The sequence below is a fragment of the Trichomycterus rosablanca genome, chromosome 8 (genome assembly GCF_030014385.1).
Source record: "Trichomycterus rosablanca isolate fTriRos1 chromosome 8, fTriRos1.hap1, whole genome shotgun sequence".
NCBI lineage: Eukaryota > Metazoa > Chordata > Actinopteri > Siluriformes > Trichomycteridae > Trichomycterus > Trichomycterus rosablanca.
In genome coordinates, this window is record NC_085995.1 from 29,130,581 (window position 1) to 29,157,933 (window position 27,353).

The 27,353-nt window shown below is 49.2% G+C and overlaps 2 protein-coding genes across 4 annotated transcripts; both read left to right on the plus strand.

Annotated features, from left to right (window-relative positions):
* The first annotated feature begins 2,789 nt into the window (after positions 1–2,789).
* Positions 2,790–18,028, plus strand: LOC134319465 (titin-like). 3 transcript variants are annotated; one of them, XM_063000648.1, is made up of 10 exons: positions 2,790–4,061; positions 4,838–5,203; positions 7,506–7,973; positions 9,885–9,986; positions 10,092–10,304; positions 11,094–11,459; positions 13,762–14,229; positions 16,141–16,242; positions 16,348–16,560; positions 17,350–18,028. In XM_063000648.1, the coding sequence occupies exons 1-10, from the start codon at positions 2,790–2,792 to the stop codon at positions 18,016–18,018; spliced, it is 4,239 nt and encodes a 1,412-aa protein (XP_062856718.1). In that variant the 3' UTR covers positions 18,019–18,028. The 3 variants fall into 3 exon arrangements, with proteins under 3 accessions (XP_062856718.1, XP_062856719.1, XP_062856720.1); XM_063000649.1 differs by having other exon boundaries at positions 2,790–3,692; XM_063000650.1 differs by lacking the exons at positions 2,790–4,061; positions 4,838–5,203 and adding an exon at positions 5,430–6,780 and having other exon boundaries at positions 7,557–7,973.
* Positions 18,029–20,524: 2,496 nt separating this feature from the next.
* On the plus strand, positions 20,525–26,632 carry LOC134319466 (titin-like). The gene is made up of 5 exons (XM_063000651.1): positions 20,525–21,796; positions 22,573–22,989; positions 24,901–25,002; positions 25,114–25,164; positions 25,954–26,632. Exons 1-5 carry the CDS (start codon positions 20,525–20,527, stop codon positions 26,620–26,622), a joined length of 2,511 nt encoding a protein of 836 aa, XP_062856721.1. The 3' UTR covers positions 26,623–26,632.
* Positions 26,633–27,353: the final 721 nt, after the last annotated feature.

A 27,353-nucleotide genomic window follows, 5' to 3' on the forward strand; every position in this document is an offset into this window, starting at 1 on the left:
AACAAGTCCATAAGCCAGGGTCCGTCATGGTATGGGGTTGTGTCAGTGCCCTTGACAAAGGTCATTTACACTTCTGTGATGGCAGCATTAATGCAGAAAAGTACATTGAGATCCTTTAGCGTCTAATCTAGCACCACAGAATACTGGGTTTTTCAGGCCGAACCGTGACATCATCTGTGGGCATGTTAAGTGTAGAGGTTTGGGTGCTTGTCTCGTATGGAGCTTGTCGCTGCATTTTTATCTTTTAACGTTCACCTGGTTAAGTTTTAAGCCAGTTTGCCGCTGATATTTTCAAAGCGCCTTAAAAAAAGATGAAGTGTGTGATATTATGTGGTAAAAGTGACCCAGACAGAACGAAAAACACTTTTGTTGTACTAAAACAATGGCCGATAAATTTGGGTAGTACAGAGCGTTTATAAACAGTACAGAGTCAGGGCGCATCATCCTGCTTTAAGAGGCCACAGATATCAGGGAACCGTCTCCATAAAAGGATGAACATGGTCTTCAACAATGCTTAGGTAGGAGCTCCGTATCAGAGTAACATCCACATGGATGGCATGGTTTCCCCAGCAGAACGTCCACAGGAGCTCGTCTGTTGGATCGGACCACACGGGCCAGCCTTCGTTCCCCACGTGCATCAGTGAGCCTTAGCGCTCATGACCCTGTCGCTGGTTTACCACTGTTCCTTCCTTGGAGCACTTTTGATAGATACTGACCCCTGCAGACCAGGATCCAAAAATGCATCCATTTTTCTGCTTCTAGGATCAACTTTGAGGATAAAATGTTCACGTGCTGCCTAATATACCCCCCTCTTCCCCACTAACAGGTGCTGTGATGAAGAGAAATCAGTGTTATTCACTTCAGCTGTCAGTGGTCATAATGTGGTGTGTGTGTGTGTGTGTGTGTGTGTGTGTGTGTGTGTACATGTATATGGTAATAGAATAGATTGCCTTTATTTGTCATATATACATTTACAGGTGTACAGTATTCAAGCTGTTATGCCCCTGGAGCAAACAGGGATAAAGGTCTTGCTAAAAGGCAGAACTGGGATTTGAACCCTCAACCTTTCGGGTTATAGCCCAAAGCTCCTCCCACTAGGCTCCCACTGTCCCCACTCTACACCAGAGGTTAAAGATACTGAGAGCAGCAGTGATAATGATCAGCACCACTCTCAGCTACATGCACACATTGTGACATCATCATGATGACATCACCACACTCCAAACCTCTGGTATAAATAGCTGCGTTTCATGTGTTTGTGCTCATTTGATCTGAGACACCGAGACAGTAAGCAGCATAAACATGTTCTCCTGTTGGACTTTGCCATCTGACAAAGACGAGCCGCACAGGCGGGTAAACGAACCGGGGAAGAAAGTAAAGAAGAGAAAATGGTGGCAGAGACGCCAGAAAGTAGAGATGCAGCACGGGGAGGATAAGAAGGGAAATGTGGTAAAGGGTGAAAAGATGGGGCAAGGAGTGGAGCAGAAGGTTTTAGAGGACCAGGCAGACCAAATACCAAAGATGGAGAAGCAGGTGGTTCTGGGAAAAAACAAACCTGAGAAGAAAGTAAAGAAGAGAAAATGGTGGCAGAGACGCCAGAAAGTAGAGATGCAGGTGGCCCCACGGGACCTGGTGGAAGAACCAGAGCAGGTCGTCCTAAAGGACCAGAGGAGGAAACCAGTAAAGAAGGTGGTTCTGGTTTTTGAGATTGAGATGAAGAAGTTAGAGAGGCAGGTGGACCCAGTGGAAAAACCAGACCAGGTCATGAAGAAGGTAGAGAGGCAGGTGGCCCCGCTGAACCTGGTGGAAGAACCAGAGCAGGTCATCCTAAAGGACCAGGGGAAGGAACAAGTAAAAAATAGGGTTCGTTTCATAGAGAATGAGATGAAAAAGTTAGAGAGGCAGGTGGACCCAGTGAAAAAACCAGACCAGGTCATAAAGAAGGAAGAGAGGCAGATGGCCCAGTTGAACCTGGTGGAAGAACCAGAGCAGGTCATCCTAAAGGAACAGGTAAAAAATAGGGTTCGTTTCATAGAGAATGAGATGAAGAAGGCGGAGAGGCAGGTGGACCCAGTGGAAAAACCAGACCAGGTCATGAAGAAGGTAGAGAGGCAGGTGGACCCAGTGGAAAAAACAGACCAGGTCATGAAGAAGGTAGAGAGGCAGTTGGACCCAGTGGAAAAACCAGACCAGGTCATGAAGAAGGCAGAGAGGCAGGTGGCCCTGCTGAACCTGGTGGAAGAACCAGAGCAGGTCATCCTAAAGGAACAGGTAAAAAATAGGGTTCGTTTCATAGAGAATGAGATGAAGGCAGAGAGACAGGTGGACCCAGTGGAAAAACCAGACCAGGTCATGAAGAAGGCAGAGAGGCAGGTGGCCCTGCTGAACTTGGTGGAAGAACCAGAGCAGGTCATCCTAAAGGAACAGGTAAAAAATAGGGTTCGTTTCATAGAGAATGAGATGAAGAAGGCAGAGTGCAGGCAGGTGGACCCAGTGGAAAAACCAGACCAGGTCATGAAGAAGGCAGAGAGGCAGGTGGCCCCGGTGGACACAGTGGAAAAACCAAAGCAGGTAGTAAAGAACCAGATTGATATAAAGAAGCCAAATTTAGAGGAGAAAATGGTCCTCAAAAACCTGGAGAAGATGGAGAACAAAAGGCTGGAGAAGCAGGTGCTTCAGATGGACCAGATGACGAAGGTGGAAGAAGAGCAGCTGCAGGACGACGTTCTTGTTCCCCCCATCGTTGAAGCCCAACCTGGAGAGTCTGAGAAAGAAAGTAGAAAGTAGAGATGCAGGACGGGGAGGATGAGAAGGGAAATGGGGTAAAGGGTGAAGAGATGGGGCAAGGAGTGGAGCAGAAGGTTTTAGAGGGCCAGGCAGACCAAATACCAAAGATGGAGAAGCAGGTGGTTCTGGGAAAAAACAAACCTGAGAAGAAAGTAAAGAAGAGAAAATGGTGGCATAGACGCCAGAAAGTAGAGATGCAGGTGGCCCCACGGGACCTGGTGGAAGAACCAGAGCAGGTCATCCTAAAGGACCAGAGGAGGAAACCAGTAAAGAAGGTGGTTCTGGTTTTTGAGATTGAGATGAAGAAGATAGAGAGGCAGGTGGACCCAGTGGAAAAACCAGACCAGGTCATGAAGAAGGTAGAGAGGCAGGTGGCCCCACTGAACCTGGTGGAAGAACCAGAGCAGGTCATCCTAAAGGACCAGGGGAAGGAACAAGTAAAAAATAGGGTTCGTTTAATAGAGAATAAGATGAAAAAGTTAGAGAGGCAGGTGGACCCAGTGGAAAAACCAGACCAGGTCATGAAGAAGGTAGAAAGGCAGATGGCCCAGTTCAACCTGGTGGAGGAACCAGAGCAGGTCATCCTAAAGGAACAGGTAAAAAATAGGGTTCGTTTCATAGAGAATGAGATGAAGGCAGAGAGGCAGGTGGACCCAGTGGAAAAACCAGACCAGGTCATGAAGAAGGAAGAGAGGCAGGTGGACCCAGTGAAAAAACCAGACCAGGTCATGAAGAAGACAGAGAGGCAGGTGGCCCTGCTGAACCTGGTGGAAGAACCAGAGCAGGTCATCCTAAAGGAACAGGTAAAAAATAGGGTTCGTTTCATAGAGAATGAGATGAAGGCAGAGAGGCAGGTGGACCCAGTGGAAAAACCAGACCAGGTCATGAAGAAGGCAGAGAGGCAGGTGGCCCTGCTGAACTTGGTGGAAGAACCAGAGCAGGTTATCCTAAAGGAACAGGTAAAAAATAGGGTTTGTTTCATAGAGAATGAGATGAAGAAGGCAGAGAGGCAGGTGGACTCAGTGGAAAAACCAGACCAGGTCATGAAAAAGGCAGAGAGGCAGGTGGACCCAGTGGATAAACCAGACCAGGTCATGAAGAAGGCAGAGAGGCAGGTGGCCCTGCTGAACTTGGTGGAAGAACCAGAGCAGGTCATCCTAAAGGAACAGGTAAAAAATAGGGTTCGTTTCATAGAGAATGAGATGAAGAAGGCAGACAGGCAGGTGGACCCAGTGGAAAAACCAGACCAGGTCATGAAGAAGGCAGAGAGGCAGGTGGCCACGGTGGACACAGTGGAAAAACCAAAGCAGGTAGTAAAGAACCAGATTGATATAAAGAAGCCAAATTTAGAGGAGCAAATAATCCTCAAAAACCTGGAGAAGATGGAGAACAAAAGGCTGGAGAAGCAGGTGCCTCAGATGGACCAGATGACGAAGGTGGAAGAAGAGCAGCTACAGGACGACGTTCTTGTTCCCCCCCCATCGTTGAAGCCCAACCTGGAGAGTCTGGGAAAGAAAGTAGGAAGTAGAGATGCAGGACGGGGAGGATAAGAAGGGAAATGGGGTAAAGGGTGAAGAGATGGGGCAAGGAGTGGAGCAGAAGGCAGAACAAATACCAAAGATGGAGAAGCAGGGGGTTCTGGGAAAAAACAAACCTGAGAAGAAAGTAAAGAAGAGAAAATGGTGGCAGAGACGCCAGAAATTAGAGATGCAGGTGGCCCCACGGGACCTGGTGGAAGAACCAGAGCAGGTCGACCTAAAGGACCAGAGGAGGAAACCAGTAAAGAAGGTGGTTCTGGTTTTTGAGATTGAGATGAAGAAGTTAGAGAGGCAGGTGGACCCAGTGGAAAAACAAGACCAGGTCATGAACAAGGTAGAGAGGCAGGTGGCCCCGCTGAACCTGGTTGAAGAACCAGAGCAGGTCATCCTAAAGGAACAGGTAAAAAATAGGGTTCGTTTCATAGAGAATGAGATAAAGAGATGAAGAAGGCGAGAGGCAGGTGGACCCAGTGGAAAAACCAGACCAGGTCATGAAGAAGGTAGAGAGGCAGGTGGACCCAGTGGAAAAAACAGACCAGGTCATGAAGAAGGCAGAGAGGCAGGTGGCCCTGCTGAACCTGGTGGAAGAACCAGAGCAGGTCATCCTAAAGGAACAGGTAAAAAATAGGATTCGTTTCATAGAGAATGAGATGAGGGCAGAAAGGCAGGTGGACCCAGTGGAAAAACCAGACCAGGTCATGAAGAAGGTAGAGAGGCAGGTGGACCCAGTGGAAAAACCAGACCAGGTCATGAAGAAGACAGAGAGGCAGGTGGCCCTGCTGAACCTGGTGGAAGAACCAGAGCAGGTCATCCTAAAGGAACAGGTAAAAAATAGGGATCGTTTCATAGAGAATGAGATGAAGAAGGCAGAGAGGCAGGTGGACCCAGTGGAAAAACCAGACAAGGTCATGAAGAAGGCAGAGAGGCAGGTGGCCCCGGTGGACACAGTGGAAAAACCAAAGCAGGTAGTAAAGAACCAGATTGATATAAAGAAGCCAAATTTAGAGGAGCAAATGGTCCTCAAAATCCTGGAGAAGATGGAGAACAAAAGGCTGGAGAAGCAGGTGCTTCAGATGGACCAGATGACGAAGGTGGAAGAAGAGCAGCTGCAGGACGACGTTCTTGTTCCCCCCATCGTTGAAGCCCAACCTGGAGAGTCTGGGAAAGAAAGTAGAAAGTAGAGATGCAGGACGGGGAGGATGAGAAGGGAAATGGGGTAAAGGGTGAAGAGATGGGGCAAGGAGTGGAGCAGAAGGTTTTAGAGGACCAGGCAGACCAAATACCAAAGATGGAGAGCAAGGTGGTTCTGGGAAAAAACAAACCTGAGAAGAAAGTAAAGAAGAGAAAATGGTGGCAGAGACGCCAGAAAGTAGAGATGCAGGTGGCCCCACGGGACCTGGTGGAAGAACCAGAGCAGGTCATCCTAAAGGACCAGAGGAGGAAACCAGTAAAGAAGGTGGTTCTGGTTTTTGAGATTGAGATGAAGAAGATAGAGAGGCAGGTGGACCCAGTGGAAAAACCAGACCAGGTCATGAAGAAGGTAGAGAGGCAGGTGGCCCCACTGAACCTGGTGGAAGAACCAGAGCAGGTCATCCTAAAGGACCAGGGGAAGGAACAAGTAAAAAATAGGGTTCGTTTAATAGAGAATAAGATGAAAAAGTTAGAGAGGCAGGTGGACCCAGTGGAAAAACCAGACCAGGTCATGAAGAAGGTAGAAAGGCAGATGGCCCAGTTCAACCTGGTGGAGGAACCAGAGCAGGTCATCCTAAAGGAACAGGTAAAAAATAGGGTTCGTTTCATAGAGAATGAGATGAAGGCAGAGAGGCAGGTGGACCCAGTGGAAAAACCAGACCAGGTCATGAAGAAGGAAGAGAGGCAGGTGGACCCAGTGAAAAAACCAGACCAGGTCATGAAGAAGACAGAGAGGCAGGTGGCCCTGCTGAACCTGGTGGAAGAACCAGAGCAGGTCATCCTAAAGGAACAGGTAAAAAATAGGGTTCGTTTCATAGAGAATGAGATGAAGGCAGAGAGGCAGGTGGACCCAGTGGAAAAACCAGACCAGGTCATGAAGAAGGCAGAGAGGCAGGTGGCCCTGCTGAACTTGGTGGAAGAACCAGAGCAGGTTATCCTAAAGGAACAGGTAAAAAATAGGGTTTGTTTCATAGAGAATGAGATGAAGAAGGCAGAGAGGCAGGTGGACTCAGTGGAAAAACCAGACCAGGTCATGAAAAAGGCAGAGAGGCAGGTGGACCCAGTGGATAAACCAGACCAGGTCATGAAGAAGGCAGAGAGGCAGGTGGCCCTGCTGAACTTGGTGGAAGAACCAGAGCAGGTCATCCTAAAGGAACAGGTAAAAAATAGGGTTCGTTTCATAGAGAATGAGATGAAGAAGGCAGACAGGCAGGTGGACCCAGTGGAAAAACCAGACCAGGTCATGAAGAAGGCAGAGAGGCAGGTGGCCACGGTGGACACAGTGGAAAAACCAAAGCAGGTAGTAAAGAACCAGATTGATATAAAGAAGCCAAATTTAGAGGAGCAAATAATCCTCAAAAACCTGGAGAAGATGGAGAACAAAAGGCTGGAGAAGCAGGTGCCTCAGATGGACCAGATGACGAAGGTGGAAGAAGAGCAGCTACAGGACGACGTTCTTGTTCCCCCCCCATCGTTGAAGCCCAACCTGGAGAGTCTGGGAAAGAAAGTAGGAAGTAGAGATGCAGGACGGGGAGGATAAGAAGGGAAATGGGGTAAAGGGTGAAGAGATGGGGCAAGGAGTGGAGCAGAAGGCAGAACAAATACCAAAGATGGAGAAGCAGGGGGTTCTGGGAAAAAACAAACCTGAGAAGAAAGTAAAGAAGAGAAAATGGTGGCAGAGACGCCAGAAATTAGAGATGCAGGTGGCCCCACGGGACCTGGTGGAAGAACCAGAGCAGGTCGACCTAAAGGACCAGAGGAGGAAACCAGTAAAGAAGGTGGTTCTGGTTTTTGAGATTGAGATGAAGAAGTTAGAGAGGCAGGTGGACCCAGTGGAAAAACAAGACCAGGTCATGAACAAGGTAGAGAGGCAGGTGGCCCCGCTGAACCTGGTTGAAGAACCAGAGCAGGTCATCCTAAAGGAACAGGTAAAAAATAGGGTTCGTTTCATAGAGAATGAGATAAAGAGATGAAGAAGGCGAGAGGCAGGTGGACCCAGTGGAAAAACCAGACCAGGTCATGAAGAAGGTAGAGAGGCAGGTGGACCCAGTGGAAAAAACAGACCAGGTCATGAAGAAGGCAGAGAGGCAGGTGGCCCTGCTGAACCTGGTGGAAGAACCAGAGCAGGTCATCCTAAAGGAACAGGTAAAAAATAGGATTCGTTTCATAGAGAATGAGATGAGGGCAGAAAGGCAGGTGGACCCAGTGGAAAAACCAGACCAGGTCATGAAGAAGGTAGAGAGGCAGGTGGACCCAGTGGAAAAACCAGACCAGGTCATGAAGAAGACAGAGAGGCAGGTGGCCCTGCTGAACCTGGTGGAAGAACCAGAGCAGGTCATCCTAAAGGAACAGGTAAAAAATAGGGATCGTTTCATAGAGAATGAGATGAAGAAGGCAGAGAGGCAGGTGGACCCAGTGGAAAAACCAGACAAGGTCATGAAGAAGGCAGAGAGGCAGGTGGCCCCGGTGGACACAGTGGAAAAACCAAAGCAGGTAGTAAAGAACCAGATTGATATAAAGAAGCCAAATTTAGAGGAGCAAATGGTCCTCAAAATCCTGGAGAAGATGGAGAACAAAAGGCTGGAGAAGCAGGTGCTTCAGATGGACCAGATGACGAAGGTGGAAGAAGAGCAGCTGCAGGACGACGTTCTTGTTCCCCCCATCGTTGAAGCCCAACCTGGAGAGTCTGGGAAAGAAAGTAGAAAGTAGAGATGCAGGACGGGGAGGATGAGAAGGGAAATGGGGTAAAGGGTGAAGAGATGGGGCAAGGAGTGGAGCAGAAGGTTTTAGAGGACCAGGCAGACCAAATACCAAAGATGGAGAGCAAGGTGGTTCTGGGAAAAAACAAACCTGAGAAGAAAGTAAAGAAGAGAAAATGGTGGCAGAGACGCCAGAAAGTAGAGATGCAGGTGGCCCCACGGGACCTGGTGGAAGAACCAGAGCAGGTCGTCCTAAAGGACCAGAGGAGGAAACCAGTAAAGAAGGTGGTTCTGGTTTTTGAGATTGAGATGGCAGGTGGACCCAGTGGAAAAACCAGACCAGGTCATGAAGAAGGTAGAGAGGCAGGTGGCCCCGCTGAACCTGGTGGAAGAACCAGAGCAGGTCATCCTTAAGGACCAGGGGAAGGAACAAGTAAAAAATAGGGTTCGTTTCATAGAGAATGAGATGAAAAAGTTAGAGAGGCAGGTGAACCCAGTGGAAAAACCAGACCAGGTCATGAAGAAGGTAGAGAGGCAGATGGCCCAGTTGAACCTGGTGGAAGAACCAGAGCAGGTCATCCTAAAGGAACAGGTAAAAAATAGGGTTTGTTTCATAGAGAATGAGATGAAGGCAGAGAGGCAAGTGGACCCAGTGGAAAAACCAGACCAGGTCATGAATAAGGTAGAGAGGCAGGTGGACCCAGTGAGTGGAAAAACCAGACCAGGTCATGAAGAAGGCAGAGAGGCAGGTGGCCCTGCTGAACCTGGTGGAAGAACCAGAGCAGGTCATCCTAAAGGAACAGGTAAAAAATAGGGTTCGTTTCATAGAGAATGAGATGACGGCAGAGAGGCAAGTGGACCCAGTGGAAAAACCAGACCAGGTCATGAAGAAGGTAGAGAGGCAGGTTGACCCAGTGGAAAAACCAGACCAGGTCATGAAGAAGACAGAGAGGCAGGTGGCCCTGCTGAACCTGGTGGAAGAACGAGAGCAGGTCATCCTAAAGGAACAGGTAAAAAATAGGGTTTGTTTCATAGAGAATGAGATGAAGACAGAGAGGCAGGTGGACCCAGTGGAAAAACCAGACCAGGTCATGAAGAAGGCAGAGAGACAGGTGGCCCCGGTGGACACAGTGGAAAAACCAAAGCAGGTAGTAAAGAACCAGATTGATATAAAGACGCCAAATTTAGAAGAGCAAATGGTCCTCAAAATCCTGGAGAAGATGGAGAACAAAAGACTGGAGAAGCAGGTGCTTCAGATGGACCAGATGACGAAGGTGGAAGAAGAGCAGCTGCAGGACGACGTTCTTGTTCCCCCCATCGTTGAAGCCCAACCTGGAGAGTCTGGGAAAGAAAGTAGAAAGTAGAGATGCAGGACGGGGAGGATGAGAAGGGAAATGGGGTAAAGGGTGAAGAGATGGGGCAAGGAGTGGAGCAGAAGGTTTTAGAGGACCAGGCAGACCAAATACCAAAGATGGAGAAGCAAGTGGTTCTGGGAAAAACAAACCTGAGAAGAAAGTAAAGAAGAGAAAATGGTGGCAGAGACGCCAGAAAGTAGAGATGCAGGTGGCCCCACGGGACCTGATGGAAGAACCAGAGCAGGTCGTCCTAAAGGACCAGAGGAGGAAACCAGTAAAGAAGGTGGTTCTGGTTTTTGAGATTGAGATGGCAGGTGGACCCAGTGGAAAAAACAGACCAGGTCATGAAGAAGGTAGAGAGGCAGTTGGACCCAGTGGAAAAACCAGACCAGGTCATGAAGAAGGCAGAGAGGCAGGTGGCCCTGCTGAACCTGGTGGAAGAACCAGAGCAGGTCATCCTAAAGGAACAGGTAAAAAATAGGGTTCGTTTCATAGAGAATGAGATGAAGGCAGAGAGACAGGTGGACCCAGTGGAAAAACCAGACCAGGTCATGAAGAAGGCAGAGAGGCAGGTGGCCCTGCTGAACTTGGTGGAAGAACCAGAGCAGGTCATCCTAAAGGAACAGGTAAAAAATAGGGTTCGTTTCATAGAGAATGAGATGAAAAAGGCAGAGTGCAGGCAGGTGGACCCAGTGGAAAAACCAGACCAGGTCATGAAGAAGGCAGAGAGGCAGGTGGCCCCGGTGGACACAGTGGAAAAACCAAAGCAGGTAGTAAAGAACCAGATTGATATAAAGAAGCCAAATTTAGAGGAGAAAATGGTCCTCAAAAACCTGGAGAAGATGGAGAACAAAAGGCTGGAGAAGCAGGTGCTTCAGATGGACCAGATGACGAAGGTGGAAGAAGAGCAGCTGCAGGACGACGTTCTTGTTCCCCCCATCGTTGAAGCCCAACCTGGAGAGTCTGAGAAAGAAAGTAGAAAGTAGAGATGCAGGACGGGGAGGATGAGAAGGGAAATGGGGTAAAGGGTGAAGAGATGGGGCAAGGAGTGGAGCAGAAGGTTTTAGAGGGCCAGGCAGACCAAATACCAAAGATGGAGAAGCAGGTGGTTCTGGGAAAAAACAAACCTGAGAAGAAAGTAAAGAAGAGAAAATGGTGGCATAGACGCCAGAAAGTAGAGATGCAGGTGGCCCCACGGGACCTGGTGGAAGAACCAGAGCAGGTCGTCCTAAAGGACCAGAGGAGGAAACCAGTAAAGAAGGTGGTTCTGGTTTTTGAGATTGAGATGAAGAAGATAGAGAGGCAGGTGGACCCAGTGGAAAAACCAGACCAGGTCATGAAGAAGGTAGAGAGGCAGGTGGCCCCGCTGAACCTGGTTGAAGAACCAGAGCAGGTCATCCTAAAGGAACAGGTAAAAAATAGGGTTCGTTTCATAGAGAATGAGATAAAGAGATGAAGAAGGCGAGAGGCAGGTGGACCCAGTGGAAAAACCAGACCAGGTCATGAAGAAGGTAGAGAGGCAGGTGGACCCAGTGGAAAAAACAGACCAGGTCATGAAGAAGGCAGAGAGGCAGGTGGCCCTGCTGAACCTGGTGGAAGAACCAGAGCAGGTCATCCTAAAGGAACAGGTAAAAAATAGGATTCGTTTCATAGAGAATGAGATGAGGGCAGAAAGGCAGGTGGACCCAGTGGAAAAACCAGACCAGGTCATGAAGAAGGTAGAGAGGCAGGTGGACCCAGTGGAAAAACCAGACCAGGTCATGAAGAAGACAGAGAGGCAGGTGGCCCTGCTGAACCTGGTGGAAGAACCAGAGCAGGTCATCCTAAAGGAACAGGTAAAAAATAGGGATCGTTTCATAGAGAATGAGATGAAGAAGGCAGAGAGGCAGGTGGACCCAGTGGAAAAACCAGACAAGGTCATGAAGAAGGCAGAGAGGCAGGTGGCCCCGGTGGACACAGTGGAAAAACCAAAGCAGGTAGTAAAGAACCAGATTGATATAAAGAAGCCAAATTTAGAGGAGCAAATGGTCCTCAAAATCCTGGAGAAGATGGAGAACAAAAGGCTGGAGAAGCAGGTGCTTCAGATGGACCAGATGACGAAGGTGGAAGAAGAGCAGCTGCAGGACGACGTTCTTGTTCCCCCCATCGTTGAAGCCCAACCTGGAGAGTCTGGGAAAGAAAGTAGAAAGTAGAGATGCAGGACGGGGAGGATGAGAAGGGAAATGGGGTAAAGGGTGAAGAGATGGGGCAAGGAGTGGAGCAGAAGGTTTTAGAGGACCAGGCAGACCAAATACCAAAGATGGAGAGCAAGGTGGTTCTGGGAAAAAACAAACCTGAGAAGAAAGTAAAGAAGAGAAAATGGTGGCAGAGACGCCAGAAAGTAGAGATGCAGGTGGCCCCACGGGACCTGGTGGAAGAACCAGAGCAGGTCATCCTAAAGGACCAGAGGAGGAAACCAGTAAAGAAGGTGGTTCTGGTTTTTGAGATTGAGATGAAGAAGATAGAGAGGCAGGTGGACCCAGTGGAAAAACCAGACCAGGTCATGAAGAAGGTAGAGAGGCAGGTGGCCCCACTGAACCTGGTGGAAGAACCAGAGCAGGTCATCCTAAAGGACCAGGGGAAGGAACAAGTAAAAAATAGGGTTCGTTTAATAGAGAATAAGATGAAAAAGTTAGAGAGGCAGGTGGACCCAGTGGAAAAACCAGACCAGGTCATGAAGAAGGTAGAAAGGCAGATGGCCCAGTTCAACCTGGTGGAGGAACCAGAGCAGGTCATCCTAAAGGAACAGGTAAAAAATAGGGTTCGTTTCATAGAGAATGAGATGAAGGCAGAGAGGCAGGTGGACCCAGTGGAAAAACCAGACCAGGTCATGAAGAAGGAAGAGAGGCAGGTGGACCCAGTGAAAAAACCAGACCAGGTCATGAAGAAGACAGAGAGGCAGGTGGCCCTGCTGAACCTGGTGGAAGAACCAGAGCAGGTCATCCTAAAGGAACAGGTAAAAAATAGGGTTCGTTTCATAGAGAATGAGATGAAGGCAGAGAGGCAGGTGGACCCAGTGGAAAAACCAGACCAGGTCATGAAGAAGGCAGAGAGGCAGGTGGCCCTGCTGAACTTGGTGGAAGAACCAGAGCAGGTTATCCTAAAGGAACAGGTAAAAAATAGGGTTTGTTTCATAGAGAATGAGATGAAGAAGGCAGAGAGGCAGGTGGACTCAGTGGAAAAACCAGACCAGGTCATGAAAAAGGCAGAGAGGCAGGTGGACCCAGTGGATAAACCAGACCAGGTCATGAAGAAGGCAGAGAGGCAGGTGGCCCTGCTGAACTTGGTGGAAGAACCAGAGCAGGTCATCCTAAAGGAACAGGTAAAAAATAGGGTTCGTTTCATAGAGAATGAGATGAAGAAGGCAGACAGGCAGGTGGACCCAGTGGAAAAACCAGACCAGGTCATGAAGAAGGCAGAGAGGCAGGTGGCCACGGTGGACACAGTGGAAAAACCAAAGCAGGTAGTAAAGAACCAGATTGATATAAAGAAGCCAAATTTAGAGGAGCAAATAATCCTCAAAAACCTGGAGAAGATGGAGAACAAAAGGCTGGAGAAGCAGGTGCCTCAGATGGACCAGATGACGAAGGTGGAAGAAGAGCAGCTACAGGACGACGTTCTTGTTCCCCCCCCATCGTTGAAGCCCAACCTGGAGAGTCTGGGAAAGAAAGTAGGAAGTAGAGATGCAGGACGGGGAGGATAAGAAGGGAAATGGGGTAAAGGGTGAAGAGATGGGGCAAGGAGTGGAGCAGAAGGCAGAACAAATACCAAAGATGGAGAAGCAGGGGGTTCTGGGAAAAAACAAACCTGAGAAGAAAGTAAAGAAGAGAAAATGGTGGCAGAGACGCCAGAAATTAGAGATGCAGGTGGCCCCACGGGACCTGGTGGAAGAACCAGAGCAGGTCGACCTAAAGGACCAGAGGAGGAAACCAGTAAAGAAGGTGGTTCTGGTTTTTGAGATTGAGATGAAGAAGTTAGAGAGGCAGGTGGACCCAGTGGAAAAACAAGACCAGGTCATGAACAAGGTAGAGAGGCAGGTGGCCCCGCTGAACCTGGTTGAAGAACCAGAGCAGGTCATCCTAAAGGAACAGGTAAAAAATAGGGTTCGTTTCATAGAGAATGAGATAAAGAGATGAAGAAGGCGAGAGGCAGGTGGACCCAGTGGAAAAACCAGACCAGGTCATGAAGAAGGTAGAGAGGCAGGTGGACCCAGTGGAAAAAACAGACCAGGTCATGAAGAAGGCAGAGAGGCAGGTGGCCCTGCTGAACCTGGTGGAAGAACCAGAGCAGGTCATCCTAAAGGAACAGGTAAAAAATAGGATTCGTTTCATAGAGAATGAGATGAGGGCAGAAAGGCAGGTGGACCCAGTGGAAAAACCAGACCAGGTCATGAAGAAGGTAGAGAGGCAGGTGGACCCAGTGGAAAAACCAGACCAGGTCATGAAGAAGACAGAGAGGCAGGTGGCCCTGCTGAACCTGGTGGAAGAACCAGAGCAGGTCATCCTAAAGGAACAGGTAAAAAATAGGGATCGTTTCATAGAGAATGAGATGAAGAAGGCAGAGAGGCAGGTGGACCCAGTGGAAAAACCAGACAAGGTCATGAAGAAGGCAGAGAGGCAGGTGGCCCCGGTGGACACAGTGGAAAAACCAAAGCAGGTAGTAAAGAACCAGATTGATATAAAGAAGCCAAATTTAGAGGAGCAAATGGTCCTCAAAATCCTGGAGAAGATGGAGAACAAAAGGCTGGAGAAGCAGGTGCTTCAGATGGACCAGATGACGAAGGTGGAAGAAGAGCAGCTGCAGGACGACGTTCTTGTTCCCCCCATCGTTGAAGCCCAACCTGGAGAGTCTGGGAAAGAAAGTAGAAAGTAGAGATGCAGGACGGGGAGGATGAGAAGGGAAATGGGGTAAAGGGTGAAGAGATGGGGCAAGGAGTGGAGCAGAAGGTTTTAGAGGACCAGGCAGACCAAATACCAAAGATGGAGAGCAAGGTGGTTCTGGGAAAAAACAAACCTGAGAAGAAAGTAAAGAAGAGAAAATGGTGGCAGAGACGCCAGAAAGTAGAGATGCAGGTGGCCCCACGGGACCTGGTGGAAGAACCAGAGCAGGTCGTCCTAAAGGACCAGAGGAGGAAACCAGTAAAGAAGGTGGTTCTGGTTTTTGAGATTGAGATGGCAGGTGGACCCAGTGGAAAAACCAGACCAGGTCATGAAGAAGGTAGAGAGGCAGGTGGCCCCGCTGAACCTGGTGGAAGAACCAGAGCAGGTCATCCTTAAGGACCAGGGGAAGGAACAAGTAAAAAATAGGGTTCGTTTCATAGAGAATGAGATGAAAAAGTTAGAGAGGCAGGTGAACCCAGTGGAAAAACCAGACCAGGTCATGAAGAAGGTAGAGAGGCAGATGGCCCAGTTGAACCTGGTGGAAGAACCAGAGCAGGTCATCCTAAAGGAACAGGTAAAAAATAGGGTTTGTTTCATAGAGAATGAGATGAAGGCAGAGAGGCAAGTGGACCCAGTGGAAAAACCAGACCAGGTCATGAATAAGGTAGAGAGGCAGGTGGACCCAGTGAGTGGAAAAACCAGACCAGGTCATGAAGAAGGCAGAGAGGCAGGTGGCCCTGCTGAACCTGGTGGAAGAACCAGAGCAGGTCATCCTAAAGGAACAGGTAAAAAATAGGGTTCGTTTCATAGAGAATGAGATGACGGCAGAGAGGCAAGTGGACCCAGTGGAAAAACCAGACCAGGTCATGAAGAAGGTAGAGAGGCAGGTTGACCCAGTGGAAAAACCAGACCAGGTCATGAAGAAGACAGAGAGGCAGGTGGCCCTGCTGAACCTGGTGGAAGAACGAGAGCAGGTCATCCTAAAGGAACAGGTAAAAAATAGGGTTTGTTTCATAGAGAATGAGATGAAGACAGAGAGGCAGGTGGACCCAGTGGAAAAACCAGACCAGGTCATGAAGAAGGCAGAGAGACAGGTGGCCCCGGTGGACACAGTGGAAAAACCAAAGCAGGTAGTAAAGAACCAGATTGATATAAAGACGCCAAATTTAGAAGAGCAAATGGTCCTCAAAATCCTGGAGAAGATGGAGAACAAAAGACTGGAGAAGCAGGTGCTTCAGATGGACCAGATGACGAAGGTGGAAGAAGAGCAGCTGCAGGACGACGTTCTTGTTCCCCCCATCGTTGAAGCCCAACCTGGAGAGTCTGGGAAAGAAAGTAGAAAGTAGAGATGCAGGACGGGGAGGATGAGAAGGGAAATGGGGTAAAGGGTGAAGAGATGGGGCAAGGAGTGGAGCAGAAGGTTTTAGAGGACCAGGCAGACCAAATACCAAAGATGGAGAAGCAAGTGGTTCTGGGAAAAACAAACCTGAGAAGAAAGTAAAGAAGAGAAAATGGTGGCAGAGACGCCAGAAAGTAGAGATGCAGGTGGCCCCACGGGACCTGATGGAAGAACCAGAGCAGGTCGTCCTAAAGGACCAGAGGAGGAAACCAGTAAAGAAGGTGGTTCTGGTTTTTGAGATTGAGATGGCAGGTGGACCCAGTGGAAAAAACAGACCAGGTCATGAAGAAGGTAGAGAGGCAGTTGGACCCAGTGGAAAAACCAGACCAGGTCATGAAGAAGGCAGAGAGGCAGGTGGCCCTGCTGAACCTGGTGGAAGAACCAGAGCAGGTCATCCTAAAGGAACAGGTAAAAAATAGGGTTCGTTTCATAGAGAATGAGATGAAGGCAGAGAGACAGGTGGACCCAGTGGAAAAACCAGACCAGGTCATGAAGAAGGCAGAGAGGCAGGTGGCCCTGCTGAACTTGGTGGAAGAACCAGAGCAGGTCATCCTAAAGGAACAGGTAAAAAATAGGGTTCGTTTCATAGAGAATGAGATGAAAAAGGCAGAGTGCAGGCAGGTGGACCCAGTGGAAAAACCAGACCAGGTCATGAAGAAGGCAGAGAGGCAGGTGGCCCCGGTGGACACAGTGGAAAAACCAAAGCAGGTAGTAAAGAACCAGATTGATATAAAGAAGCCAAATTTAGAGGAGAAAATGGTCCTCAAAAACCTGGAGAAGATGGAGAACAAAAGGCTGGAGAAGCAGGTGCTTCAGATGGACCAGATGACGAAGGTGGAAGAAGAGCAGCTGCAGGACGACGTTCTTGTTCCCCCCATCGTTGAAGCCCAACCTGGAGAGTCTGAGAAAGAAAGTAGAAAGTAGAGATGCAGGACGGGGAGGATGAGAAGGGAAATGGGGTAAAGGGTGAAGAGATGGGGCAAGGAGTGGAGCAGAAGGTTTTAGAGGGCCAGGCAGACCAAATACCAAAGATGGAGAAGCAGGTGGTTCTGGGAAAAAACAAACCTGAGAAGAAAGTAAAGAAGAGAAAATGGTGGCATAGACGCCAGAAAGTAGAGATGCAGGTGGCCCCACGGGACCTGGTGGAAGAACCAGAGCAGGTCGTCCTAAAGGACCAGAGGAGGAAACCAGTAAAGAAGGTGGTTCTGGTTTTTGAGATTGAGATGAAGAAGATAGAGAGGCAGGTGGACCCAGTGGAAAAACCAGACCAGGTCATGAAGAAGGTAGAGAGGCAGGTGGCCCCGCTGAACCTGGTTGAAGAACCAGAGCAGGTCATCCTAAAGGAACAGGTAAAAAATAGGGTTCGTTTCATAGAGAATGAGATAAAGAGATGAAGAAGGCGAGAGGCAGGTGGACCCAGTGGAAAAACCAGACCAGGTCATGAAGAAGGTAGAGAGGCAGGTGGACCCAGTGGAAAAAACAGACCAGGTCATGAAGAAGGCAGAGAGGCAGGTGGCCCTGCTGAACCTGGTGGAAGAACCAGAGCAGGTCATCCTAAAGGAACAGGTAAAAAATAGGATTCGTTTCATAGAGAATGAGATGAGGGCAGAAAGGCAGGTGGACCCAGTGGAAAAACCAGACCAGGTCATGAAGAAGGTAGAGAGGCAGGTGGACCCAGTGGAAAAACCAGACCAGGTCATGAAGAAGACAGAGAGGCAGGTGGCCCTGCTGAACCTGGTGGAAGAACCAGAGCAGGTCATCCTAAAGGAACAGGTAAAAAATAGGGATCGTTTCATAGAGAATGAGATGAAGAAGGCAGAGAGGCAGGTGGACCCAGTGGAAAAACCAGACAAGGTCATGAAGAAGGCAGAGAGGCAGGTGGCCCCGGTGGACACAGTGGAAAAACCAAAGCAGGTAGTAAAGAACCAGATTGATATAAAGAAGCCAAATTTAGAGGAGCAAATGGTCCTCAAAATCCTGGAGAAGATGGAGAACAAAAGGCTGGAGAAGCAGGTGCTTCAGATGGACCAGATGACGAAGGTGGAAGAAGAGCAGCTGCAGGACGACGTTCTTGTTCCCCCCATCGTTGAAGCCCAACCTGGAGAGTCTGGGAAAGAAAGTAGAAAGTAGAGATGCAGGACGGGGAGGATGAGAAGGGAAATGGGGTAAAGGGTGAAGAGATGGGGCAAGGAGTGGAGCAGAAGGTTTTAGAGGACCAGGCAGACCAAATACCAAAGATGGAGAGCAAGGTGGTTCTGGGAAAAAACAAACCTGAGAAGAAAGTAAAGAAGAGAAAATGGTGGCAGAGACGCCAGAAAGTAGAGATGCAGGTGGCCCCACGGGACCTGGTGGAAGAACCAGAGCAGGTCGTCCTAAAGGACCAGAGGAGGAAACCAGTAAAGAAGGTGGTTCTGGTTTTTGAGATTGAGATGGCAGGTGGACCCAGTGGAAAAACCAGACCAGGTCATGAAGAAGGTAGAGAGGCAGGTGGCCCCGCTGAACCTGGTGGAAGAACCAGAGCAGGTCATCCTTAAGGACCAGGGGAAGGAACAAGTAAAAAATAGGGTTCGTTTCATAGAGAATGAGATGAAAAAGTTAGAGAGGCAGGTGGACCCAGTGGAAAAACCAGACCAGGTCATGAAGAAGGTAGAGAGGCAGATGGCCCAGTTGAACCTGGTGGAAGAACCAGAGCAGGTCATCCTAAAGGAACAGGTAAAAAATAGGGTTTGTTTCATAGAGAATGAGATGAAGGCAGAGAGGCAAGTGGACCCAGTGGAAAAACCAGACCAGGTAATGAAGAAGGTAGAGAGGCAGGTGGACCCAGTGAGTGGAAAAACCAGACCAGGTCATGAAGAAGGCAGAGAGGCAGGTGGCCCTGCTGAACCTGGTGGAAGAACCAGAGCAGGTCATCCTAAAGGAACAGGTAAAAAATAGGGATCGTTTCATAGAGAATGAGATGAAGAAGGCAGAGAGGCAGGTGGACCCAGTGGAAAAACCAGACAAGGTCATGAAGAAGGCAGAGAGGCAGGTGGCCCCGGTGGACACAGTGGAAAAACCAAAGCAGGTAGTAAAGAACCAGATTGATATAAAGAAGCCAAATTTAGAGGAGCAAATGGTCCTCAAAATCCTGGAGAAGATGGAGAACAAAAGGCTGGAGAAGCAGGTGCTTCAGATGGACCAGATGACGAAGGTGGAAGAAGAGCAGCTGCAGGACGACGTTCTTGTTCCCCCCATCGTTGAAGCCCAACCTGGAGAGTCTGGGAAAGAAAGTAGAAAGTAGAGATGCAGGACGGGGAGGATGAGAAGGGAAATGGGGTAAAGGGTGAAGAGATGGGGCAAGGAGTGGAGCAGAAGGTTTTAGAGGACCAGGCAGACCAAATACCAAAGATGGAGAGCAAGGTGGTTCTGGGGAAAAACAAACCTGAGAAGAAAGTAAAGAAGAGAAAATGGTGGCAGAGACGCCAGAAAGTAGAGATGCAGGTGGCCCCACGGGACCTGGTGGAAGAACCAGAGCAGGTCGTCCTAAAGGACCAGAGGAGGAAACCAGTAAAGAAGGTGGTTCTGGTTTTTGAGATTGAGATGGCAGGTGGACCCAGTGGAAAAACCAGACCAGGTCATGAAGAAGGTAGAGAGGCAGGTGGCCCCGCTGAACCTGGTGGAAGAACCAGAGCAGGTCATCCTTAAGGACCAGGGGAAGGAACAAGTAAAAAATAGGGTTCGTTTCATAGAGAATGAGATGAAAAAGTTAGAGAGGCAGGTGGACCCAGTGGAAAAACCAGACCAGGTCATGAAGAAGGTAGAGAGGCAGATGGCCCAGTTGAACCTGGTGGAAGAACCAGAGCAGGTCATCCTAAAGGAACAGGTAAAAAATAGGGTTTGTTTCATAGAGAATGAGATGAAGGCAGAGAGGCAAGTGGACCCAGTGGAAAAACCAGACCAGGTCATGAAGAAGGTAGAGAGGCAGGTGGACCCAGTGAGTGGAAAAACCAGACCAGGTCATGAAGAAGGCAGAGAGGCAGGTGGCCCTGCTGAACCTGGTGGAAGAACCAGAGCAGGTCATCCTAAAGGAACAGGTAAAAAATAGGGTTCGTTTCATAGAGAATGAGATGACGGCAGAGAGGCAAGTGGACCCAGTGGAAAAACCAGACCAGGTCATGAAGAAGGTAGAGAGGCAGGTTGACCCAGTGGAAAAACCAGACCAGGTCATGAAGAAGACAGAGAGGCAGGTGGCCCTGCTGAACCTGGTGGAAGAACGAGAGCAGGTCATCCTAAAGGAACAGGTAAAAAATAGGGTTTGTTTCATAGAGAATGAGATGAAGACAGAGAGGCAGGTGGACCCAGTGGAAAAACCAGACCAGGTCATGAAGAAGGCAGAGAGACAGGTGGCCCCGGTGGACACAGTGGAAAAACCAAAGCAGGTAGTAAAGAACCAGATTGATATAAAGAAGCCAAATTTAGAGGAGAAAATGGTCCTCAAAAACCTGGAGAAGATGGAGAACAAAAGGCTGGAGAAGCAGGTGCTTCAGATGGACCAGATGACGAAGGTGGAAGAAGAGCAGCTGCAGGACGACGTTCTTGTTCCCCCCATCGTTGAAGCCCAACCTGGAGAGTCTGAGAAAGAAAGTAGAAAGTAGAGATGCAGGACGGGGAGGATGAGAAGGGAAATGGGGTAAAGGGTGAAGAGATGGGGCAAGGAGTGGAGCAGAAGGTTTTAGAGGGCCAGGCAGACCAAATACCAAAGATGGAGAAGCAGGTGGTTCTGGGGAAAAACAAACCTGAGAAGAAAGTAAAGAAGAGAAAATGGTGGCATAGACGCCAGAAAGTAGAGATGCAGGTGGCCCCACGGGACCTGGTGGAAGAACCAGAGCAGGTCATCCTAAAGGACCAGAGGAGGAAACCAGTAAAGAAGGTGGTTCTGGTTTTTGAGATTGAGATGAAGAAGATAGAGAGGCAGGTGGACCCAGTGGAAAAACCAGACCAGGTCATGAAGAAGGTAGAGAGGCAGGTGGCCCCACTGAACCTGGTGGAAGAACCAGAGCAGGTCATCCTAAAGGACCAGGGGAAGGAACAAGTAAAAAATAGGGTTCGTTTAATAGAGAATAAGATGAAAAAGTTAGAGAGGCAGGTGGACCCAGTGGAAAAACCAGACCAGGTCATGAAGAAGGTAGAAAGGCAGATGGCCCAGTTCAACCTGGTGGAGGAACCAGAGCAGGTCATCCTAAAGGAACAGGTAAAAAATAGGGTTCGTTTCATAGAGAATGAGATGAAGGCAGAGAGGCAGGTGGACCCAGTGGAAAAACCAGACCAGGTCATGAAGAAGGAAGAGAGGCAGGTGGACCCAGTGAAAAAACCAGACCAGGTCATGAAGAAGACAGAGAGGCAGGTGGCCCTGCTGAACCTGGTGGAAGAACCAGAGCAGGTCATCCTAAAGGAACAGGTAAAAAATAGGGTTCGTTTCATAGAGAATGAGATGAAGGCAGAGAGGCAGGTGGACCCAGTGGAAAAACCAGACCAGGTCATGAAGAAGGCAGAGAGGCAGGTGGCCCTGCTGAACTTGGTGGAAGAACCAGAGCAGGTTATCCTAAAGGAACAGGTAAAAAATAGGGTTTGTTTCATAGAGAATGAGATGAAGAAGGCAGAGAGGCAGGTGGACTCAGTGGAAAAACCAGACCAGGTCATGAAAAAGGCAGAGAGGCAGGTGGACCCAGTGGATAAACCAGACCAGGTCATGAAGAAGGCAGAGAGGCAGGTGGCCCTGCTGAACTTGGTGGAAGAACCAGAGCAGGTCATCCTAAAGGAACAGGTAAAAAATAGGGTTCGTTTCATAGAGAATGAGATGAAGAAGGCAGACAGGCAGGTGGAACCAGTGGAAAAACCAGACCAGGTCATGAAGAAGGCAGAGAGGCAGGTGGCCACGGTGGACACAGTGGAAAAACCAAAGCAGGTAGTAAAGAACCAGATTGATATAAAGAAGCCAAATTTAGAGGAGCAAATAATCCTCAAAAACCTGGAGAAGATGGAGAACAAAAGGCTGGAGAAGCAGGTGCCTCAGATGGACCAGATGACGAAGGTGGAAGAAGAGCAGCTACAGGACGACGTTCTTGTTCCCCCCCCATCGTTGAAGCCCAACCTGGAGAGTCTGGGAAAGAAAGTAGGAAGTAGAGATGCAGGACGGGGAGGATAAGAAGGGAAATGGGGTAAAGGGTGAAGAGATGGGGCAAGGAGTGGAGCAGAAGGCAGAACAAATACCAAAGATGGAGAAGCAGGGGGTTCTGGGAAAAAACAAACCTGAGAAGAAAGTAAAGAAGAGAAAATGGTGGCAGAGACGCCAGAAATTAGAGATGCAGGTGGCCCCACGGGACCTGGTGGAAGAACCAGAGCAGGTCGACCTAAAGGACCAGAGGAGGAAACCAGTAAAGAAGGTGGTTCTGGTTTTTGAGATTGAGATGAAGAAGTTAGAGAGGCAGGTGGACCCAGTGGAAAAACAAGACCAGGTCATGAACAAGGTAGAGAGGCAGGTGGCCCCGCTGAACCTGGTTGAAGAACCAGAGCAGGTCATCCTAAAGGAACAGGTAAAAAATAGGGTTCGTTTCATAGAGAATGAGATAAAGAGATGAAGAAGGCGAGAGGCAGGTGGACCCAGTGGAAAAACCAGACCAGGTCATGAAGAAGGTAGAGAGGCAGGTGGACCCAGTGGAAAAAACAGACCAGGTCATGAAGAAGGCAGAGAGGCAGGTGGCCCTGCTGAACCTGGTGGAAGAACCAGAGCAGGTCATCCTAAAGGAACAGGTAAAAAATAGGATTCGTTTCATAGAGAATGAGATGAGGGCAGAAAGGCAGGTGGACCCAGTGGAAAAACCAGACCAGGTCATGAAGAAGGTAGAGAGGCAGGTGGACCCAGTGGAAAAACCAGACCAGGTCATGAAGAAGACAGAGAGGCAGGTGGCCCTGCTGAACCTGGTGGAAGAACCAGAGCAGGTCATCCTAAAGGAACAGGTAAAAAATAGGGATCGTTTCATAGAGAATGAGATGAAGAAGGCAGAGAGGCAGGTGGACCCAGTGGAAAAACCAGACAAGGTCATGAAGAAGGCAGAGAGGCAGGTGGCCCCGGTGGACACAGTGGAAAAACCAAAGCAGGTAGTAAAGAACCAGATTGATATAAAGAAGCCAAATTTAGAGGAGCAAATGGTCCTCAAAATCCTGGAGAAGATGGAGAACAAAAGGCTGGAGAAGCAGGTGCTTCAGATGGACCAGATGACGAAGGTGGAAGAAGAGCAGCTGCAGGACGACGTTCTTGTTCCCCCCATCGTTGAAGCCCAACCTGGAGAGTCTGGGAAAGAAAGTAGAAAGTAGAGATGCAGGACGGGGAGGATGAGAAGGGAAATGGGGTAAAGGGTGAAGAGATGGGGCAAGGAGTGGAGCAGAAGGTTTTAGAGGACCAGGCAGACCAAATACCAAAGATGGAGAGCAAGGTGGTTCTGGGAAAAAACAAACCTGAGAAGAAAGTAAAGAAGAGAAAATGGTGGCAGAGACGCCAGAAAGTAGAGATGCAGGTGGCCCCACGGGACCTGGTGGAAGAACCAGAGCAGGTCGTCCTAAAGGACCAGAGGAGGAAACCAGTAAAGAAGGTGGTTCTGGTTTTTGAGATTGAGATGGCAGGTGGACCCAGTGGAAAAACCAGACCAGGTCATGAAGAAGGTAGAGAGGCAGGTGGCCCCGCTGAACCTGGTGGAAGAACCAGAGCAGGTCATCCTTAAGGACCAGGGGAAGGAACAAGTAAAAAATAGGGTTCGTTTCATAGAGAATGAGATGAAAAAGTTAGAGAGGCAGGTGAACCCAGTGGAAAAACCAGACCAGGTCATGAAGAAGGTAGAGAGGCAGATGGCCCAGTTGAACCTGGTGGAAGAACCAGAGCAGGTCATCCTAAAGGAACAGGTAAAAAATAGGGTTTGTTTCATAGAGAATGAGATGAAGGCAGAGAGGCAAGTGGACCCAGTGGAAAAACCAGACCAGGTCATGAATAAGGTAGAGAGGCAGGTGGACCCAGTGAGTGGAAAAACCAGACCAGGTCATGAAGAAGGCAGAGAGGCAGGTGGCCCTGCTGAACCTGGTGGAAGAACCAGAGCAGGTCATCCTAAAGGAACAGGTAAAAAATAGGGTTCGTTTCATAGAGAATGAGATGACGGCAGAGAGGCAAGTGGACCCAGTGGAAAAACCAGACCAGGTCATGAAGAAGGTAGAGAGGCAGGTTGACCCAGTGGAAAAACCAGACCAGGTCATGAAGAAGACAGAGAGGCAGGTGGCCCTGCTGAACCTGGTGGAAGAACGAGAGCAGGTCATCCTAAAGGAACAGGTAAAAAATAGGGTTTGTTTCATAGAGAATGAGATGAAGACAGAGAGGCAGGTGGACCCAGTGGAAAAACCAGACCAGGTCATGAAGAAGGCAGAGAGACAGGTGGCCCCGGTGGACACAGTGGAAAAACCAAAGCAGGTAGTAAAGAACCAGATTGATATAAAGACGCCAAATTTAGAAGAGCAAATGGTCCTCAAAATCCTGGAGAAGATGGAGAACAAAAGACTGGAGAAGCAGGTGCTTCAGATGGACCAGATGACGAAGGTGGAAGAAGAGCAGCTGCAGGACGACGTTCTTGTTCCCCCCATCGTTGAAGCCCAACCTGGAGAGTCTGGGAAAGAAAGTAGAAAGTAGAGATGCAGGACGGGGAGGATGAGAAGGGAAATGGGGTAAAGGGTGAAGAGATGGGGCAAGGAGTGGAGCAGAAGGTTTTAGAGGACCAGGCAGACCAAATACCAAAGATGGAGAAGCAAGTGGTTCTGGGAAAAACAAACCTGAGAAGAAAGTAAAGAAGAGAAAATGGTGGCAGAGACGCCAGAAAGTAGAGATGCAGGTGGCCCCACGGGACCTGATGGAAGAACCAGAGCAGGTAGTCCTAAAGGACCAGAGGAGGAAACCAGTAAAGAAGGTGGTTCTGGTTTTTGAGATTGAGATGGCAGGTGGACCCAGTGGAAAAAACAGACCAGGTCATGAAGAAGGTAGAGAGGCAGTTGGACCCAGTGGAAAAACCAGACCAGGTCATGAAGAAGGCAGAGAGGCAGGTGGCCCTGCTGAACCTGGTGGAAGAACCAGAGCAGGTCATCCTAAAGGAACAGGTAAAAAATAGGGTTCGTTTCATAGAGAATGAGATGAAAAAGGCAGAGTGCAGGCAGGTGGACCCAGTGGAAAAACCAGACCAGGTCATGAAGAAGGCAGAGAGGCAGGTGGCCCCGGTGGACACAGTGGAAAAACCAAAGCAGGTAGTAAAGAACCAGATTGATATAAAGAAGCCAAATTTAGAGGAGAAAATGGTCCTCAAAAACCTGGAGAAGATGGAGAACAAAAGGCTGGAGAAGCAGGTGCTTCAGATGGACCAGATGACGAAGGTGGAAGAAGAGCAGCTGCAGGACGACGTTCTTGTTCCCCCCATCGTTGAAGCCCAACCTGGAGAGTCTGAGAAAGAAAGTAGAAAGTAGAGATGCAGGACGGGGAGGATGAGAAGGGAAATGGGGTAAAGGGTGAAGAGATGGGGCAAGGAGTGGAGCAGAAGGTTTTAGAGGGCCAGGCAGACCAAATACCAAAGATGGAGAAGCAGGTGGTTCTGGGAAAAAACAAACCTGAGAAGAAAGTAAAGAAGAGAAAATGGTGGCATAGACGCCAGAAAGTAGAGATGCAGGTGGCCCCACGGGACCTGGTGGAAGAACCAGAGCAGGTCGTCCTAAAGGACCAGAGGAGGAAACCAGTAAAGAAGGTGGTTCTGGTTTTTGAGATTGAGATGAAGAAGATAGAGAGGCAGGTGGACCCAGTGGAAAAACCAGACCAGGTCATGAAGAAGGTAGAGAGGCAGGTGGCCCCGCTGAACCTGGTTGAAGAACCAGAGCAGGTCATCCTAAAGGAACAGGTAAAAAATAGGGTTCGTTTCATAGAGAATGAGATAAAGAGATGAAGAAGGCGAGAGGCAGGTGGACCCAGTGGAAAAACCAGACCAGGTCATGAAGAAGGTAGAGAGGCAGGTGGACCCAGTGGAAAAAACAGACCAGGTCATGAAGAAGGCAGAGAGGCAGGTGGCCCTGCTGAACCTGGTGGAAGAACCAGAGCAGGTCATCCTAAAGGAACAGGTAAAAAATAGGATTCGTTTCATAGAGAATGAGATGAGGGCAGAAAGGCAGGTGGACCCAGTGGAAAAACCAGACCAGGTCATGAAGAAGGTAGAGAGGCAGGTGGACCCAGTGGAAAAACCAGACCAGGTCATGAAGAAGACAGAGAGGCAGGTGGCCCTGCTGAACCTGGTGGAAGAACCAGAGCAGGTCATCCTAAAGGAACAGGTAAAAAATAGGGATCGTTTCATAGAGAATGAGATGAAGAAGGCAGAGAGGCAGGTGGACCCAGTGGAAAAACCAGACAAGGTCATGAAGAAGGCAGAGAGGCAGGTGGCCCCGGTGGACACAGTGGAAAAACCAAAGCAGGTAGTAAAGAACCAGATTGATATAAAGAAGCCAAATTTAGAGGAGCAAATGGTCCTCAAAATCCTGGAGAAGATGGAGAACAAAAGGCTGGAGAAGCAGGTGCTTCAGATGGACCAGATGACGAAGGTGGAAGAAGAGCAGCTGCAGGACGACGTTCTTGTTCCCCCCATCGTTGAAGCCCAACCTGGAGAGTCTGGGAAAGAAAGTAGAAAGTAGAGATGCAGGACGGGGAGGATGAGAAGGGAAATGGGGTAAAGGGTGAAGAGATGGGGCAAGGAGTGGAGCAGAAGGTTTTAGAGGACCAGGCAGACCAAATACCAAAGATGGAGAGCAAGGTGGTTCTGGGAAAAAACAAACCTGAGAAGAAAGTAAAGAAGAGAAAATGGTGGCAGAGACGCCAGAAAGTAGAGATGCAGGTGGCCCCACGGGACCTGGTGGAAGAACCAGAGCAGGTCGTCCTAAAGGACCAGAGGAGGAAACCAGTAAAGAAGGTGGTTCTGGTTTTTGAGATTGAGATGGCAGGTGGACCCAGTGGAAAAACCAGACCAGGTCATGAAGAAGGTAGAGAGGCAGGTGGCCCCGCTGAACCTGGTGGAAGAACCAGAGCAGGTCATCCTTAAGGACCAGGGGAAGGAACAAGTAAAAAATAGGGTTCGTTTCATAGAGAATGAGATGAAAAAGTTAGAGAGGCAGGTGGACCCAGTGGAAAAACCAGACCAGGTCATGAAGAAGGTAGAGAGGCAGATGGCCCAGTTGAACCTGGTGGAAGAACCAGAGCAGGTCATCCTAAAGGAACAAGTAAAAAATAGGGTTTGTTTCATAGAGAATGAGATGAAGGCAGAGAGGCAAGTGGACCCAGTGGAAAAACCAGACCAGGTAATGAAGAAGGTAGAGAGGCAGGTGGACCCAGTGAGTGGAAAAACCAGACCAGGTCATGAAGAAGGCAG

Bases quoted from the DNA above. Each gene is read 5' to 3' on its own strand.
- LOC134319465 (XM_063000648.1), top strand. From the start codon at position 2,790: ATGCAGGACGGGGAGGATGAGAAGGGAAATGGGGTAAAGGGTGAAGAG. The intron at 11,460-13,761 runs GTGGACCCAGTG...GGCGAGAGGCAG, and splicing joins TGAAGAAGGCAGAGAGGCAG to GTGGACCCAGTGGAAAAACC. The intron at 16,561-17,349 runs GTGGCCCCGGTG...GTAGAGAGGCAG, and splicing joins TGAAGAAGGCAGAGAGGCAG to GTGGACCCAGTGGAAAAAAC.
- LOC134319466 (XM_063000651.1), top strand. From the start codon at position 20,525: ATGCAGGACGGGGAGGATGAGAAGGGAAATGGGGTAAAGGGTGAAGAG. The intron at 21,797-22,572 runs GTGGCCACGGTG...GTAGAGAGGCAG, and splicing joins TGAAGAAGGCAGAGAGGCAG to GTGGACCCAGTGGAAAAAAC. The intron at 22,990-24,900 runs GTGGCCCCGGTG...TTGAGATGGCAG, and splicing joins TGAAGAAGGCAGAGAGGCAG to GTGGACCCAGTGGAAAAAAC.